The sequence below is a fragment of the Urocitellus parryii genome, chromosome 7, assembly GCF_045843805.1.
Source record: "Urocitellus parryii isolate mUroPar1 chromosome 7, mUroPar1.hap1, whole genome shotgun sequence".
NCBI classification, from domain to species: domain Eukaryota; kingdom Metazoa; phylum Chordata; class Mammalia; order Rodentia; family Sciuridae; genus Urocitellus; species Urocitellus parryii.
In genome coordinates this window covers 143622498-143640004 of record NC_135537.1, presented here as the reverse complement: position 1 = coordinate 143640004, position 17507 = coordinate 143622498, and the positions used below count along the sequence as shown (strand labels likewise).

General features: G+C 49.4%; 1 protein-coding gene across 3 annotated transcripts in view; it reads right to left on the bottom strand.

The window, feature by feature from the left end:
• Nucleotides 1-433: 433 nt before the first annotated feature.
• Nucleotides 434-17507, bottom strand: part of Rhbdl3 (rhomboid like 3) — a 46055-nt gene continuing 28981 nt past the window's right edge. For 2 of the 3 annotated variants that reach the window (XM_026388985.2, XM_026388986.2), the window contains 3 exons: nt 11392-11492; nt 3450-3510; nt 434-705 (listed from right to left, as the gene is read on the bottom strand). In XM_026388985.2, the coding sequence (XP_026244770.1) occupies nt 434-705; nt 3450-3510; nt 11392-11492 (434 nt within the window). The remainder of the gene's footprint in view (nt 706-3449; nt 3511-11391; nt 11493-17507) is intronic. The other variant, XM_077800945.1, reaches the window with a different exon arrangement.

The following is a 17507-nucleotide window of genomic DNA, read 5'->3' as shown; positions in this document are numbered from 1 at the left end:
AGTACAAAAAAAAAAAAAAAAAAGTAAACAGAGGAAACACTACCTGGCCACAGAGACCCTCAGACCTTCCCTATGTCTCTCAGGGTCTCTCGGGGTGGAGGATGAGGGACAAAGCTGTTGCCCCCTCCTGTGGACAGGAAAGGACAGCACATGGAACCGGCAGCTTCTCTCACCCTACCCCAGGCCTTTACCGGGGGCCTGATGTCACCAGAACAGGCTAGAAAAATGACAGCAGCCATATCCAACTCCTCCTCCAGTGCCTTTCAACAAGAGGCCCCACCGAGTGCCCTATGGAAACACAAACATGGCAGTAGCAGCGGAGTCCTTGCCTTTCCTCTCTGGCTTCACTGAGCTGGTGATGAGAAAAAGATCCAGGCGCTCCCTCTGGATGCTGCTTCTCCCTCCCCTCCCCACCTCCTCTGTCCTCAGCCCCTTACGGGGGCGGTGGCAGCTTCAAGTCCAGCAGAGAATAGGCAAAGATGTTCCAGAAGACGGCGAACAGCACGAAGACGGTGTACATGGCCACAAAAATCCACCACAGCGACTGGTCCTGCAGCCTCTGCTCATAGTTCCTCAGCACCACCACGCCCAGGGTGATGCCCACGGCCACACCACCCAGGTGTGCCACGAAGCTCGGGTGAGGGCAGGGCGGGTAGGCCGACGGGTGGAACCGGAGCCACACGGCCCGCCCAAACTCCAGACTCACTGCAGGAGGAGGAAGCAGAGAAGTTACAGGAGGGCCCCCCCGGGCAGGGGCTGCAGGGACAGAGGCCTCGCACCCCAGCCCACCACCCTGTGGTTAATGCATTCACTGCCATGAGGCCGAGTACCATCTATTACTGGGGACACGAGAATCAAGGAGACAGACAAAACCGTTCTCCCAGAGCTCACGGGGCCTGGCGATAAGCCAGCCAACAATTACACACATAAGACAATTTCATTAAGAGATTCATCTATGGGGAAAAAGTAGGTGACGTAAAGTCAATGCCGGGCATAAGGAGGGGACTCTTCAGGGAGTCTGGTAGGTCCCTTCGGAGGCAATCTTTGATCTGTGATCTGAATATTCAGAAGGGTCTTGCCCCTAGAGCCTGAGGAGAGTGTTCCCGGGAGAGGGCAGGGGCTGACTGCAAACCCAAAGGCCCTGGCAAAGCTGAGGTCGCACCAAGTCCTGGGGCCCGGATCCCCGTTTGTCCATCTGTAGGAAGTCTCAGCCTCGGTGCGCCAGGCTGCACTGGTGGAGCCTGTTGGCAACTTCAATATGTGCCCAGCACATGCTGTGTTCTCATGCATTATCTCAAAACCCTCAGAAAACACTCAGAACCACTGCTTTTGTGGTTAGAAGGAAGGGATGGAGAGGGACAAGGACAAAGAGGGAATGCAAGTAAGCAATCCTCACTCCACCCTCACCCCAGAGAATTTCTGGACTTTCTCCCTAAAACAATTCTAAGATGCCACCATCTGCTCTCCAATCCTTCCTTCTTTTGTGAATTTTTTGGGTGGGCCAAATAGGGATGTCTTGAAGGGACAAGTATGAGGCAACCTCATTTCCCAACACCAAAGGAGCACAGAGATTCCTCATCCCCACTTAACAGAGGAGGAAACTAAGGCAAACCTACAGACCGAAAGAAAGCCCTTTGAGGGAAAGGTTTGCAGCTGTTCCATTACCATTTAGTGAACCAGTGGGCCTCTCTCTACTCCAACCATTCTGGAGTACCAGAACTGCCAGGGACCTGCATTCCCCTGGGGACTGCCCCACCTTCTGCACTGGCCCTGCAACTCCCAAGGTGGCCAATAGGTGGTGGGAAAAGAGCAGCTGGGGACTGAGGCTCAGCTCCCCCCACTCCACGCAGCCCCCAGGGAAGCCTTTCTGCCTCTGCTGAGCAGGTCCTGGGTTCAATACAAGAGGATCAAAACCCATGGTTCCCAACTCCAAGACAGCATTTTAGTTTTTATGATGCTTAGGGTTGGGTGTTTGTGAACGGCAAGACTCACGCTTCTCTTTCCTTCTTTGAAAGCAAGCGAAGGGCAGAGTCTGGGCAGACACAGTGGCGGAGTTCACCCATGCTCCCGCCCCTGGTCCCCTGCTCAGCATCAAGGGTTTTAAGGCTGAAAAGTTCTCTCTGGGATTAGAAATCCTCTAGTCTCATCCAGGAAACAGACCCAGAGGGCCCCTCTGTGAGTCAGGGACAGAGGTGATTTCCTGAGAGCCATGGGGCCAGAGGCAAAGAATGTGGATGTACGTTAGAGGGGAGCCCTCACAGGCCTGGCCCTGCAGCTGTGCTGGTTCCTGCTCAGTCTCCCACCCACACAGCAGGGAGCTGCCCCAGGCTGAGAAAGCCAGGCGCTCACCGCTCAGCTTGGCTAAAGCATGGGCATTTGAAACGGCACAGGTTGGCTCTGAATTCTGGATTCATCACCTCTTTGCTGGGCAACCCTGAGCCAGAAGCTTAACTCTCTGGGCTTTAAGTTCCTACTTGTGACTTGACTTAATGATATGCTCTCTGTAGGCATCTTCTGAGGATGAAAGGAGAGAGAGTGTGTCTCCCTTCTCTCTTCCAGGACTTCCACTGCTTCTGTTCAGGCTCAGGACAAGCCCCTTACCTCTGGTCTCATCCCCCTCACGCTACCCACCCTCCACATGGCATCCCGACTGGTTTTCTAAACCTCAAATCTATTTCTCCCTCTTACGGAGTCCTCCAGTGACCTCCCCGTACACTGGGGAGGAAGCACATTTTTTTTCCCTCTTGCCTTTAAAAACATTCCAATCTGACTTCCAGGATCTCACTAGCTTTATCTCCTGTCACAGCCACACACAGTCCCAAGCCTCCTTAGTGAGTTTTGACAGTCAGTGTGCCAGCCAATGACCTTCACATCCACCTGTGCTTCGGTTCAGGGTGCACCTTTGCCCAACATGCCTCTGGCACCTCATCTCCCTGCTGTATACCTGCTTGTCTTTAATACTCACATGACCTCTGTAGGTAGAACCGACCTCTCCTGACCACAGCCCCCCAGCGCATCCTGCTTATAGGGGCTCCCGGAGTAGTTAGAGTTTATGAAACTGATAAAAATGCAAGTTTTAATGTGCATGTGTGTATGCACATATATGCACATGTAATCTGAGGAAGAGGTCTCTGACTTCCAACTGGGGATCTCAAACAACTCCATGATGCAAAAGGTCAAGAAGTTATTTCTCTTGATCTGGGTTCTGGTCACTGAGAACTTTTCTGTTTGCATATTTTATGTCCATAAAAAAAGATGAGAAAAGGCAACGAAGCAGTGCAGAGGGACAGACCTCCTCACACACACACCCTTGTTGGTCAGTACTAATGTGTCTCACTTTTTTTTCTTGATCACAAGCCTTTGCCCCTGAAAGGCAAGGACTGTGACATCTCCGTATCCCTAGGACCCAATGCCTGGTGTTCTCCCCAGCCTGCCCCATCAGTACTTACTACAGACCAAGGCCACAGCCATGCGCAGCAGCTTGAACTGGCACTTCATGCCTGACCAGTTCTAGAGAAAAAGGAGAGAGATTTATTAGTTGAAGATCAGGCCGCTCCTCTGCAGGTAGGGATGAAAAGCAGACATTTAAAGAAATCACCTCCATGAACTCGTGAGAGAGTTGGGCCTTCGTAGCAGAATACACCAGCAGGACTTTTGAGATTTTAGACGAAGGTAAGTTTATCCCTGTCATAAAAACTCTTTTTTTTAAAAAAACACTTTTTTAGTTGTTGATAGATCTTTTATTTTTTTAATATGTGGTGCTGAGAATCAAACCCAGTGCCTCACACATGCCAGGCAAGTGCACTACTGCTGAGCCCCAGCCCCTGTCATAAAAACTCTTGAGGTCCACTAACGGAAGTAGAGAATCTACATCTCAGGCGACCAGAGCCCGTGTCCTCCTCCTCAGATAGCACGGTGAGATAGCACCTGAGAGAGCACTGTGTCTGCAGCTGACAAGGGACATGATGGGACACGACGTGGAGTAGCACATCAAGCAAATCAAAGCAGAACCATCATCATCAAGATGATAAAAGAACTCAAAATCGGGCCTGTGAGGAACAAATGAGAAAACCGGGATCTTTCAGCTTAAAGACTCAGGGGTGGAGTTCACCCTTATCAAGCATCAAGTGAGTCAACATGAGGAAAGGATTCAGCACAAACTGCAAATAGGGGACTCCATAGATAAAAACTTCCCAGAGGCCAGAGTGGCACCCTTAATCCCAGCAGCTTGGGAGGCTGAGGTAGGAGGATCATGAGTTCAAAGTCAGCCTCAGCAATTCAATGAGGCCCTAAGCAACTCAGCAAGATCCTGTCTCTAGTCAAATATAAAAAAAAAAAAAAAAAGGACTGGGGATGTGGCTCAGTGGTTAAGCACCCTGCGTTCAATCCTTAGTACCAAAACAAACAAACAAACAAACAAACCAAACCAAAAAACCAACTTCCCAGAGATGCATCTTCTAGTGTAAGGTCAGTTTCACTTCTGATAAGCAGAACTGTCCAAAGACGGAATGATCCAGCGCGGGGGGTGGGGGTAGTGAGTTTCCCATCACTGAAGGTTCCAAACAGGGACTTCCATCGCTCAGACAGAGCTGCTCCAGAGGAGAATCAGGCATTGGGAAGGGGGTGGGCCAGATGGCCTCCAAACAAGTCTCTCTTTCCCCTGAGAAAACTCTGAACCACCAAGGCAGATCAGCAGTACAATTATCCACCTTACAAAAGGATTTTTCACTTTACAAAAGACTTCACCACAGGGTTCCTTTAAGGGGCACTCCTGCAGCGCAAAGCCTTATTCCATTTCTACAGATGTGAGCACACAGCCCAGAACCAGCCTGTGAGCTTCCTGGAACACAGCGGCCCAGGGAAGGAGGCAATTGGGCACGGCCAGGGGGACTTCTGTTCTCTCCCACCCACCCCATCTGTCCTGGCTGGCTGCCCCAGGGTCCCCTCCAGGGCACATCTCACACTCCTTGGAGGTTACAAGAACATCCCTTAGTTCAAATTCACGGAGACCCTGAACCCTGGCAGGGACAATGCCATCTATGACAGCGCCAGCAGAGCCAGCAGGGCGTGGGGGAAGCTGCCAAGAACGGGGAGAAATCCTTGTCCCCTTCTCCCCGTTCTGTTGTTCTTCACTGACCCACGAGCCCTGCCTTCACAAAAGATGGGCTGGGCCACATGTGGCCCCTCTCTAGGTGGAAAGTCTCAATTTGCTTGCAGACACGTTCCATGCTAAGAAGCAGATGGCAGGATAACACTGTCCCCTGCTGGTCTCTGCACACAGAGGGACCTTGCCAAGAGACGGAACAAAACAGGAGTCGGTGCCCCCATTGCAGTGAGCAGCAAGCTGGGCCGGCTCAACTGGCTGGAGGTGGGGGGCCACCAGCTCCCCTCCAGGCAGAAGCAGCCAGCCTGCTCTTCCCAAAGGGGACATCTGCAGTCAAGTAGCCAACAAGAAGGCTCTCGGCCCTGTGAAGGGAAGCTGGCCACTTCCTGAGGCAGCCCTGGAAAGGGCTCTTATCACTGAAAAGTTCCTCCTCCTGTTGTTCTCTAGGCTCTGCCTCCCTGCTAGGCCACCTATGCATCTGTTTGTTTGTTTTGTTTTGTTTTTGTTTTTATTTTGAGAAAGGGTCTCACTCTGTTGCCTGGGCTGGCCTCAAGGATTCACCTGCCTTTGACTCTTTTGTAGCTGAAACTACAGGATGTGCACCACGGTGCCCAGTTATCCATGGGTTTTTATTCTTCATTAAAAGTGAGACCCAGCCGGGCGAAGTGGTGCACACCTGTAATCCCAGCGGCTCGGGAGGCTGAGGCAGGAGGATCATGAATTCAATGCCAGCCTCAATAACTTAGTGAGGCCCTCAGCAACTTAGGAAGACCCTGTCTCAAAATACAAAATAAAAAGGATTGGGGATGTGGCTCAGTGGTTAAGTGGCCCTGGGTTCAATCTCTGGTACCAATAATAATAATAATAATAATAATAATAAGTAAGACCCATGTTCATAGCAGCAGTATTCACAACAGCCAAAAGGTGGAAGCCACCCAAGTGTCTATCGATAGGTGATTGGATAAACAAAATATGTAGACACACATGCAAATGTGGCATATTGCTCAATCGTAAAAAAGGAATTCTGACACATGCTACAACGTGGATGGACCCTGATGCTATGCAGAGTGAAATAAGCCAGTCACACACAAAAAAAGTCAAACACTGCAGTGATTTCACTTGTGTGAAATGCCTAGAGTGGTCAAATTTGTGGAGACAGGATGCAGAATGGTGGTTGTCAGGGGCTGGAGGAAGAGGATATGAGGAGGGAAGTGTTTAATGGGTACAGAGTTTCAGCTTGGGAAGATGAGGAAGCCCTGGACACAGGATGGTGGTGGCGGCTACATGACAATGTGAACGTCCTCAATGCCAGTGAGCGGCAACTTGAAGTGTCGAGCTCGTAACAGGCGTATTCATTCACCACAGTACAAACAGAAGCCACACGGAACACTTCTGAGGTCCCTGTTCCTCATCAAAGTCTCTGAGTATCTTCTCTGAACACAGTGTGGCCTCTCTGGGCCTGAGGTTGGATTAGTCTTAAAAAACACTATCCAAAACCCATCCAAAACCCAGCCTCAGCAACAGCAAGGCACTAAGCAACTCAGTGAGACCCTGTTTCTAAATACATACAAAATAGGGCTGGGGAAGTAGCTCAGTGGTCGAGTGCCCCTGGGTTCAATCTCTCATACAAAAAAAAAAAAAAAAAAAAGCACCATCCATATTCCTAGTCTGGTGTAGTCACTGATGGGGTCCCTCAGAATTCCTTATTCTCTAGTGCCCTCATTTGTGAATTTCAGATAACAACAGCGCTCATGTCAATTACCTAGCTCATCAGGTGATTATAAGGATGAAATAAATGAATATGTGCAAAGCACTAACATCTGGCCACATAGTGGGTGTCCTATAAATGTCTGATATTAGTATTTAGATCTGATGCAAAGACAATGAGTTTTCCTGCAGAGTGGCTGTAAAGATTCATAATCCAAATGACCTTGGACAGAGGGAGGGCGGAGGCTCCTGTTTGACCAGAGCATTCCCAAGCTAGCTTCCTGAGTTGACTATACCTGCCTGGCCCCCAGCCAGAGGTACTGGAGTCTGCCAACCCTCTGCCCAGCACTTTAGAGAAGAAGAACCTGAGGACCCAGGAGGGCTAGTTCAAGGTCATACTGAGTTCGCGGTGAGCTGCTAGGGTTCTGGGTGTAGGACTGCATCCGCCAGACAGGGTCACAGTCCATCTGCCTGTTCTGTCTGAGCCAGCTGTCCCCAGAGCTGAGTGAATGACAGTAAATGACCCGTCTCCTAGCAGCTGAGGGGTTAAATTAGAAAGTCAACCCTTCCCACCGGCTGCCTTATTCTCCCGACCCATTATTCCCTCCAATAAAATGAGTGCAGTGAAACACCAGGAGAGAAGAAAAAAATCTCTCCCACAGCCTGCGCTGCTGCTGCTATAAATGTGGAAAAGCCCGTGGCCCCTGGGGAACACAAACCCTTTGCAGGCCCTTTAATTTCATTCTTCCCCGAGCCTCACAGGGTGAGATAGGAACTCAGCCACAGCAAACAAGTCAGTAAACCAGTTGCCTTGACATCCTGCTCAGCCAGCCAGTTGAGGGCTCAGAGGCAGGGCTGCCTGAGTAGCTCTGGGGTCCAGCCTTGCCAACGTGTGTGAGGCCCTGGGTTCCATCCCCAGCACCACACACACACAAAAATATATATATATATATATATTTTTTTCTTTTTTTTTAAATAAAAGAGCACAGAGATGGAAATCCAGTCAGGGAGCTTCCATTCAAATCAGCTTTATGTATCCTTGGTAGAAAGTTTCTTATCAAATGACTTAAAGAAATCCCCTGGGCCTGGGGTTGTGGCTCAGAGGTAAGGCCTTGTTGGCCTAGCATGTGTGAGGCACTGAGTTGGGTTCTCAGCACTGTATAAAAATAAATAAAATAAAGGGTTAGGGTTGTCACCATCTACAACTAAAAAAAAAAAAAAAGAAGAAATCCCAACACAGGAAACATGTAAGCATGTGACAGATAAAACTGGGAGTGATCATCAGCTCTACAAAAGGGTGTTTACATTTAAACATAAACCTTAGAGCCAAAATCTTCTGTGTCTTCCAGATAAATATTTCTCCTTGTGCTTCCACCACATGGAACAATGTGCATAAATCCAGATCTCAACTATGTTAGGAAAGCATCTAACATACAGAGCAAAGGGCAAGTAAATATCTTGTATATTTAAAAATGTATCTCTGGCCTATGGGCCCCAGCAGGAGGCAATTAATAAATTATTCAGTTAGGCAGATCTTTATATTTCTAATGTTTAGCAGTCTTAATAGCAGGTGATTTTGCAACCCAGATCTTTTGTTGAAATATTTTCTGAATTTAATTCCTTGATGTAAACTGCAAGGTTTTTGAAACTCAATGTGTTTTTAGGGAAAATAAAACGTGATTTCATTTAAGGCAGATTCTCTTATTTAAACAGTCCTGAGAACAGAAGTGCCAGACACTTTTCTAAGATGTATCTGAAGCCAAAAGAATAATTTTCGGATTGTTCTTTATATAAATAGCTGGCAGAATTAATAAAGAGAAATCATACACACACACACACACACACACACACACAGGATCTCATAGCCGCTGGGGATCTAGGGATTGAACCCAAGACCTTGTGCTTGCTAGACAAGTACTCTACCTTTGAGCTTCATCCCCAGTCCTTTTTGATTTTAAGACAGTCTCTCTCTAAATTGCTGAGGCTAGCCTCAAACTTGTGATCCTTCTCCCTCAGCCTTCCGAGTAGATGGGATTACAGGTGGGTGGCACTGCACCCAGCTCTTTTCTTTCTTTCTTTCTTTTTTTTTTTTTTTTTTTGTAGCATTAGGGATCAAACCCAGGGCCTTGCACATGCTAGGCAAGCACTCTATCACAGAACTACATGCCCGGCTCTGAAACCAGATTTTCTGTCAAATCCATATCTTTTTGTCTTCTGTTGTGATGAGGGACTTTATTGTGCCCAGGCACAGATATTCCAAATTTTCATTTCAGAATTAAAAGCAAGAGTTATATTTATTAAGTTGAACCATATGAAATTGCCAATGTTCAAAAGCTCTGGGGCCACAGAAATGGCAATTTCAAATGGGTTGACCCAATGCACCTCTGAATTGCCCCATTACTGAGCTAATTTGGGCAAAGAATGTCCCTTGACTAAGGGGAAAGTGACGTTTCTAGTGAGTAAATTAGTTTTTTCACCCTGGACAAGCATCACATGACTTTCTAGAGGAGGCTCCCCACATGCCAGACTCCAGGGCCTGCAAAGCTCCCAGGTGGCTGGGAAAGCTGCTTCCTTCTGGGAAGACACTGGGTTCTCAGATGGGACTGCCCATCTCCACAGCCACCAGCCGTGGGCTACTTGCCAGAAAGAAGCATAAACTGGAACAAAACTACTTTCACACCTCCCTGGACCCCTTGGCCTTGCCCTGTGGTGCAGGGGTGAGCAGTGCTCACCATGGGAACTGCTGAGGCACCAGGGCTGTTTCCCATGAGGCTTTCCAACTCCTCTTTGCTCCTTCTTCCCCATGTTCTCCAGTCCTGCCTGTTCAGCCCCCATGCGCAGCTACAGTTGGGGGGAGTGGGAGGGAGGAGGTCAGTCTTCCCCCACGGAGAGGAATTGGGGCAGGGGGCGGGGGGAGTGGAGGAGGCTGAATTCAGAGGAAGAGCTGTGTCTGGGGAAAGATGTGGCACTGATACAGAATGACCCATTTAAAAGGGCCATGTGAGGCAGCCCTGTGCTCTGGGGCTTTCTGCAGACTGAGCTGTGTGTGAACACACGTGCACCAACACACACTCACTCTCCAGGCTCTCCCGTTCACGCATGCTTCCCACACCCAGGGCCTCTCTCTGAGCACTCAGAGCACTCACGGGAAGTGGAAGTTGCCAGAATCCAGGCCAAGAGCAAGAGCAGTCGGGCTCCCTCCCTCTCCCTCTGCCTCCCCCCACCCTCTCCACTTAAAAAGGAGACATTGGTGGGAAAAGAAGGGGTGGTGTTGCTAGTGGGGAAGGTAAGAACAGGACAAATCCAGAAGAAAACGTGAATTTAAGACTGCCCCAAACTGCTGTAACTGAGTGGTCACATGATTGTCACACAGGGAGATGGTGATGAAGGACAAGGGGGGTGCCCGAGGGCCCCAGAGGGAGGCTAAGCCTTTTCTGCACACTGTTCCTTCCTTCACCAAAAATTCAGCAGGTGCCATCTAAAGCATGAGCCCAGCCCTGTGCCAGGTACAGGGGGCGGGAATAGATGCATAAGGCCTGCAGGTGCCGGGGCAGGGCAGCCAAGCATGGCCAGGGAGTCTCTCTTCCACCTCCAAACTCAGATGTCCTTCACACAGGAGGGTTTGGACAACCTCTATCAGGCTCTTCCCAATTCTTGCCCTGCAGGTTGAATCTAGTCTGAACCCACCCTGGCCTCTTCCAGGAGGAGTAGAGACATTAGGTTACCATTTATTTTCAGTGATTATTCTTTGTGTGTGTGTGTGTGTGTGTGTGTGTGTGTGTGTGTGTGGTGCTGGGGATTGAACCCAGGGTTTTGTGCATGCAAGGCAAGCACTCTGCCAACTGAGCTGTATCCCAGCCTGATTATTCTTACTTTACCTCATTTATTACGTATCATTTCATTCCATGGACAGAAATCGAAGCCCAAAGAGATTAAATAAGTTGTCCAAGGTCACCCTCTAGGAAGTGGGTCGCTGGGAGTCAGATGCAGGCTGTCTGGCTCCAGAGCCCCTTCTCTTACCCATCACATGGCACTGCCCTTCAGGAAGAGGCAGAGGAGAGTGGGAAACTGGAGGGTGCTCCACCTCATGAAGGGCTAGCACAGGGGAACAACACTTGATTGGCTGTCAGGAGATGTGGCTTCAAGTCTTGGTTTTTGCAACCAATTTGGTTATGACTTTGGACAAATCACTTAACCTCTCAGAACCTCTTTTCCTATTTGATACTTTTGGTGAAATAATCTCTAAGGCCCTTTGACTTTTTAACGAACATTTGACAAACAAGGCATTCCAAAGATCGTACACAGCAGTGGCGAAATTTCAACACTTATTTCTAAGTCACTGAATGGGAAAGAGTTGGGTACATTCATAGGCCAAGGCAAAGCTAAGGAGAAAATATAAATTGGTATGGGAGGGACTCCACTGAGATGAGCCTGTGGAGGGGGAAGGGTGTTTGCGAACCCTGCTCCCATCCAGCTGGCACTTGACAGGTTTGGGCTGGGCCAGCTCCAGTGGATTAATGGCCAGGTCCAGTGGTAGCAGAGGAGAGGAAGGGAGACATGTGGGAACAGCAGGGTCTCACCATGACGATGTTTGCCAGATGGGCAGAGACGAGAGCATACACCCCTCCGGAAGAGCCCACTACCGGTGCGGTCATGTCAGCCACAGACACAGCCAAGGACCCTGGTTCAGAAAAAGAGAAGGAGTTCATAAGAATGCTGGACTCGGTTGCCCACCCCAGCCCTGGCCCTCCGAGTCAGCTGCCTGGGCAGGAAGACCCTATAGCAAGAGGCTCTATCTCCTCTTCCTTTAATACTAGGTTGCCCTGGAGCTTCCTATAGATTTCCCAGAGGATTGGTGTATGGCCGAAAAGACCACTTGGTTCAGCCTATTCATTTTACAGATAGAAAACCAAGACTCCAAGAAGGGAAGTGACCTGCCCAAGATGGAACTTGGGTTATGACCCGTATCACCTGCCTCTCATCCTAGCCTCTGCCTAACACTGAGGTGGCACTGGGGTTGGAAACAGCAGTAAAACCCATAACAGCAGTTATCATGGAAACAGCTGCCCCGCAGTGAACACTGGGTCACACCCTGAAGATCACCCTTTGATGCAGGTGCTAATGGTCTCGATTTGAGGAAAGGCTCTGAGCCCAGAGACCCCTGGTGGGAAGTGCTGGACCCAGGATTTGAGCCAGGTCTGCCTGATACAAAACCCCAAAACCCATATTCCTCTTTCTTTCTTTCCTTCTTTTTGCAGTGTTGGGGATCAAACCCAGGGCTTCATGTCCATTAATCAAGTACTCCACCATCGGCCTACAGTCCTAGCCCCAAATCTGTGGTCTTGACCAAAGCCGGTGCTCTTGGCAGCCACCCTCCAACCTGGTACAAGAGGCTGTCCCTGCCTTCCTCATGGCTCCTTCTAATGAGCTGCATCTAGAAACCTGCAGAGCTTCACCACCCACCTCTCTCCAGCTGAGCTAAATCACAAAAGGCCAACAGAATCTCCCAAGTAGGGCTTCTCTGGAGGAAAAAATGTCCTTGAAAAGTCCCCCAGGAAGAAAAAGAGATGATGTCACACCCTCTGGGGGAAAGGGGAGGTCTACTGTTCTCTTGGTTTAGGGGACGACAAACTTTTGTCCTGGAGGAGGGAAGCTGGGCAGAGAGGAGATGGGAAATTTATTGTTCTGGTCTCATTTAAGTGTGATCAATGCTTTGGCTTCCAGGGAAGGACACAAGAGACTAAAAATAACTAGGAGGTAGAGCCCACGACATAGAGGATGAGCTGTGGCTGGCCTGGGTGAGTGTGCAGAAATCACCACTGGAAAATGCCCGCAGGCTCATGAGCCAATTAGCCACCGGAGAGAGGGGGGCACTGGCAGAAAGCGGGATTCTGCAGGCTCCATAGGGTGCAGGATCCCTTTGGAAGAAAACTGGGCCTAACCCAGGAACAAGGGCACCTGACCATCTGGACCTGGACACAGAGAGCTAGCTGCCTGACCTTGACATGGTCAGGTCACCTGCCTCTGCCCAGCTCTCTCAAGTCTCCTGCATTCACTGAGATCCTTCAGGGAAGGAAGGAATCCCCACTACCAATTCCTTGGTCTCAAGGGAGATGTCATTGCTGGGGGGAGTGGGAGGGGGACCAAACTGTCCAGAACTGAGGACTCCCAAGTCCTTCTCCCCTCCCAGGGCAACTATAAATCTTTCTTCCTGCCTTTCATGCCTTCCCTCCAGCTTTAATTAGGTATTGATCTATTGTCAGATAACTTTCTTTTCTTTTACTTCTTCGTTGTCTTCTTTTTTTAATGGCCTCGCTACGGGGTCAGCCATATATAACAAGAAGGAAGAAAAAAAAAAATCCCAGGGTGGCAAACAAACAGGCAGCAGGATCTGCATGACAAAGGATTCCCACACTCTCTCCTGGAGCACCGTCTGAGAAGGCTGCATTGCAGGGCTGCACAGGGCTGGCTGCCCAAGCCGCTCCTCATTAATTACCATTTGGACAGAGGAAGCCCCAGCCTCCCTGGGCTGGCTCCTTTCCTCCCGCAGGTCCTAGCAAACCTGCTCTCTCCTCCCGCCCAGCCTGGTCTACCAGGGGCCCAGAGGCAGGAGTAAGGGCAACTCCAGGCCTGGGAGGGCGCTTGCCAGGGTCAAGCCTACACAACGCTGACCTTTCCTTCACCCAACCCATGGTTTAGAGTACTGACCCCAGAGCCAGGGGTCAATTTGGGATGGTGGCAGGAATATGGGATGGTGGTGCAGCTGGCTAGCTGTATGACCCTGGATTCTCTGGGCTTTAGTTTTCACATTTATGAAATGAAGAGGTCTAAGGCTTTCCAAATTGCAAGCAGTGAAATCTCCTTTTCAAAAGAAACCTTTCCAGGGGACCCCTAACACATGGAGGGAACTGCTTAGACTGAATGGGGTGGGGTCTGGATAGAAAAGCTTGCCATTCAATGGAGGGTCCTGGAGCATTCCTTCCAGAGAGGAAATTCAATGATCCCGGGTCTGTCCCAAGATCCAGGACTAAGGCTGAGATCATGGTTCTGGAACCTTGAAGGTAACTACCTAGCCCCACCTGCCCAGACCTTCCTAAGGCTCCTACAGATCAGTCAGGGACTAGGGAGACGGGCATCAGACACAAACACAGGGATGTGTGCATATAAATAAAGTAATAAAGGCCACCAGGGGCAGGACATGAGGGCCAGGCAGGGTTCCTTCATAAGCACTGTGAACCTCATGGATGACCCATTCATAAGGCCAGTACAAATTCCAAGGAGGTTGTGGGGACAGAGAACTCGAAAGAACTGCAAACTAGAGTGACATCTATTCTCTACACCGAAGCAGACTAAGGGGCAGGTTTTACTCAGGGCCACGTGTTTTCCAAAAAAAAAAAACATTCTGGGTCCATGGTGACCTCACCATAAGGCACAGGTGCAGTCATTTAGGTTGGAAAGTTTTAAGGCAGGTGTTCTCCAGCATCTCCCTTGGCCATTAAAACAATCCAAACAACAACTGGCAGAACATCTACCTTTAAGCAATGTAACTTTTTTTTTGTTTTGTTTTACATATTTTTTTTTAATTGCCAATGGAGCTTTATTTTATTTACTTATATGTGGCGCTAAGAATCGAACCCAGTGCCTCACACATGCTAGGCAAGCACTCTACCACTGAGCCACAACCCCAGTCCCTAAGCAATGTAACTGTATTCACGTATTCTTCATTTACTTTACAAATATTTATTGCCTAACAGGTGCCAGGCTCTGGGGATGCACATGTGGCTTAAAATCCATATAATCTATAATAAAAGGTTGGTGATGTATCGAAAGTACTGGTTTTCAAAGTACTTAGACTGTCAGCTCCATAATTCTTAGCCATAAACAAGTGACATATTCACATCAGATGTTGGCTAGAAGCACAGGGCTCCACCCCAGTTCTACTACTTCTAAGCTTGGCAAATAGAATAAGCCATTTAACCTCACTGACCTGCGGGTAGCGTAAGGGTGACAACACAGGACTGTTGTGAATATAGGTGATGGCATACATAAACAGTCTTTATCACATGGCTGGAGCACCATCGGTACACCTCGGAAGTCAGCCTCCATGTTACAAAACAAGAGGGCCTTGGGTTTGGAATGCTTTCATTCAGCAGGAATTAGAGACATTAGGGAGGAGGGCCAGATTCCAATTAAGGCCTCCCTTGATTTCTTTCTTTCTTTATTATTATTATTATTATTTTTGTATCTGGGATTGAACTCAGAGACACTCTATTACTGAGCCCCATCCTCAGCCCTATTTTATATTTTATTGAGAGACAAGGTCTCACTGAATTGCTTAGTGCCTCACTTTCGCTGAGGTTGGCTTTGAACTTGCAATCCTTCAGCTTCCTAAACTGCTGGAATTACAGGCTTGAGCTACCTTGCCGGCTCGCCCTTGATTTCTGATAATAAATTACCTGCACAAAGGACAAGGCCTACCTTCTGGTTCTCTTCATACTCTGGTAGTGTTTAAAGGGTGTAAGCCCAGCTCTACCATGTGCAGTCTGTGTCTTCTTGGGGGTCACTTATCTATGCTTCTTCTTCATTCCCCCCCACCCCTCGATGTTGGGGATTCAATCAACGGCCTTCCACATATTATTTTAAAACAATTTTTTCCCCTGTCTTTTTTGCAGTACTGGGAATCAAACCCAGGGCCTTATGCATGCTAGGCAAGTGTTCTACCACTGAGCTATATCCTCAGTCTCTAGGGACTGCCCACACATTAAACACTTTAACCACTGAACTGCACCCCTAGAGTCTAAACTGAGGTTTCTGCACCTGCACCAGATGGAGAGTCCTGGTACCTGCCCTGTGTGGTGGGTTGTGAGGATTAATTACAGCCTCACGTGGGAGGCACTGATAACTACCGGCTATCCAGTTGAAGTCCAGCTATCTGCAAAAAGGTTCCCTCTTAGAGGAGGGGAATGGAGGCGGAAGAGGGGGACCAGCCCAGGCAGATCAATTAACTCAATCCTGGAGATCAATGACAAGCTATACATGGCGACCAGAATGCCCTTTGGTCTGGATCAATGACTCCAACAGAATACGGCGTGCCCTTGGCTGGTAGCTACAGCCCCACACCCTCACATTTACTTGATGAGCCCTGTGCTTCAGTCTGTGTAGCTTCCCACTCTGCAGTGACATCACTGGGAAGTGATTTCCGCTCTGTCTCCTACCGTGTGTCATCTGTTTTGGGTGAGGTCTGAGTCATTTTGAATCTTATTTCTGTCTTCCAGGTTATTGGCATTCCCGTCTAATTGACTGCGAACTGCAAGTGTTACGAGTGTCTTCCCTGTTCCTCTCCATTTAACATCTGGGACTCTGGGTATGGAAAAAGTGGTTATAAATCCCCAGATGTCAGGATGGGGGGTGTGGGTGGCTGAACAAATCTGGAACATAGAGGTGCTCATCGGCATTTTTTTTTTTTTTTTTTTTGGTACTGGGGATTGAACCCAGAGACTCCCTACCACTGAGCCACACCCCCCAGCCCTTTCTATTTTATATTTTGAGACAGGGTCTCGCTAAGTTGCCAAGGCTGTCCTTGAATTGCACCGTGGCCTTTAGGAGAGACCTGGTAGCTGCTGGATTCTGGGAAGGGCAGTAGGTGCTGTCCAAGGTGGAAGGTTCTGGCCACCCACAGGAGAGATGGAGATGGTGCGGGGAGAATCTCCTAGGACCAGCCCCATGTGTTGGGGGGGTTAGGACCCTTCCCTCTTCAATTTGTAAGACCACATCAGTCGCCACCAAGGGTCCCTGCCTGCCTGTGGTTTACAAGGCTGAAGCTGCCCCACTCTCCTGATGGCGACTTTAATGCCACTCAGAAAGGATTAAGATCTTACTTAAACATACACACAAAGCTCCCTTGGGCACAGCTGTCAAGCTGAAGAGCTGAGGCGGCAAACCTTGTTTAAAAAAAAAAAATAGAAAGCCAGCAATAAAGTTGGAAACTTTACAAGGGAGATCCCTGTGTTTAGAAGCCAGATGGGTGAAACCGGTCCTAAAAAAAATCAGCTCTGGTCTCCCCACTCTCTTGCCCCGTCCCTGCTCCCACAGGCGGAACAGGAAGAAGGCAAAGGCCTGACTCCTCCAGAGGGGAATGAGAGCCACTGCCTCAAGGGCCAGATTCTTTTGTCCGCGGTGGGTCAGTCCAGGGGTCTGTGGCTGGTAGAGGAAGAGACAAGACTTCCTTTTGGGTTCAAGTGCCTCCTACCTTGGCCAGGCAGGTGCCGCCTCTACCCACACCTCTGATGCCCTCTCAGTGATCTGGCTGCACCCTTGCAGATTATGCAGCACCCTTATTCCATTTGTTGCCTCACTCCAGCCCCCCAGGAACCCTACAGGCAGATCTCATTAGTTCCCTCTTCAAACTTAATAGGACCAAGAGAGGTTCCCACATGGCAGAGCAGAAACTAAAAGCCATCAGCCAGTTCCAAATCCTGCCCTCTCCCCTTTACCATGACACACCTCCCGATCCAGGTGGCTGTCCCCTTCCAGCCCCCCATAAATAGAAGAGTCTGCCTCCAGGACAACCCTCTGAGACAGGAGCTTTAGTGATGAGGAGCCTGTGTGCGCTCTGGAAGCCTGGGGCTGATCACACCTATCAGACTACGGCCCACCCTCCCTCAGCCCACCTGGTGAGGCTCACCCCTTGGACACG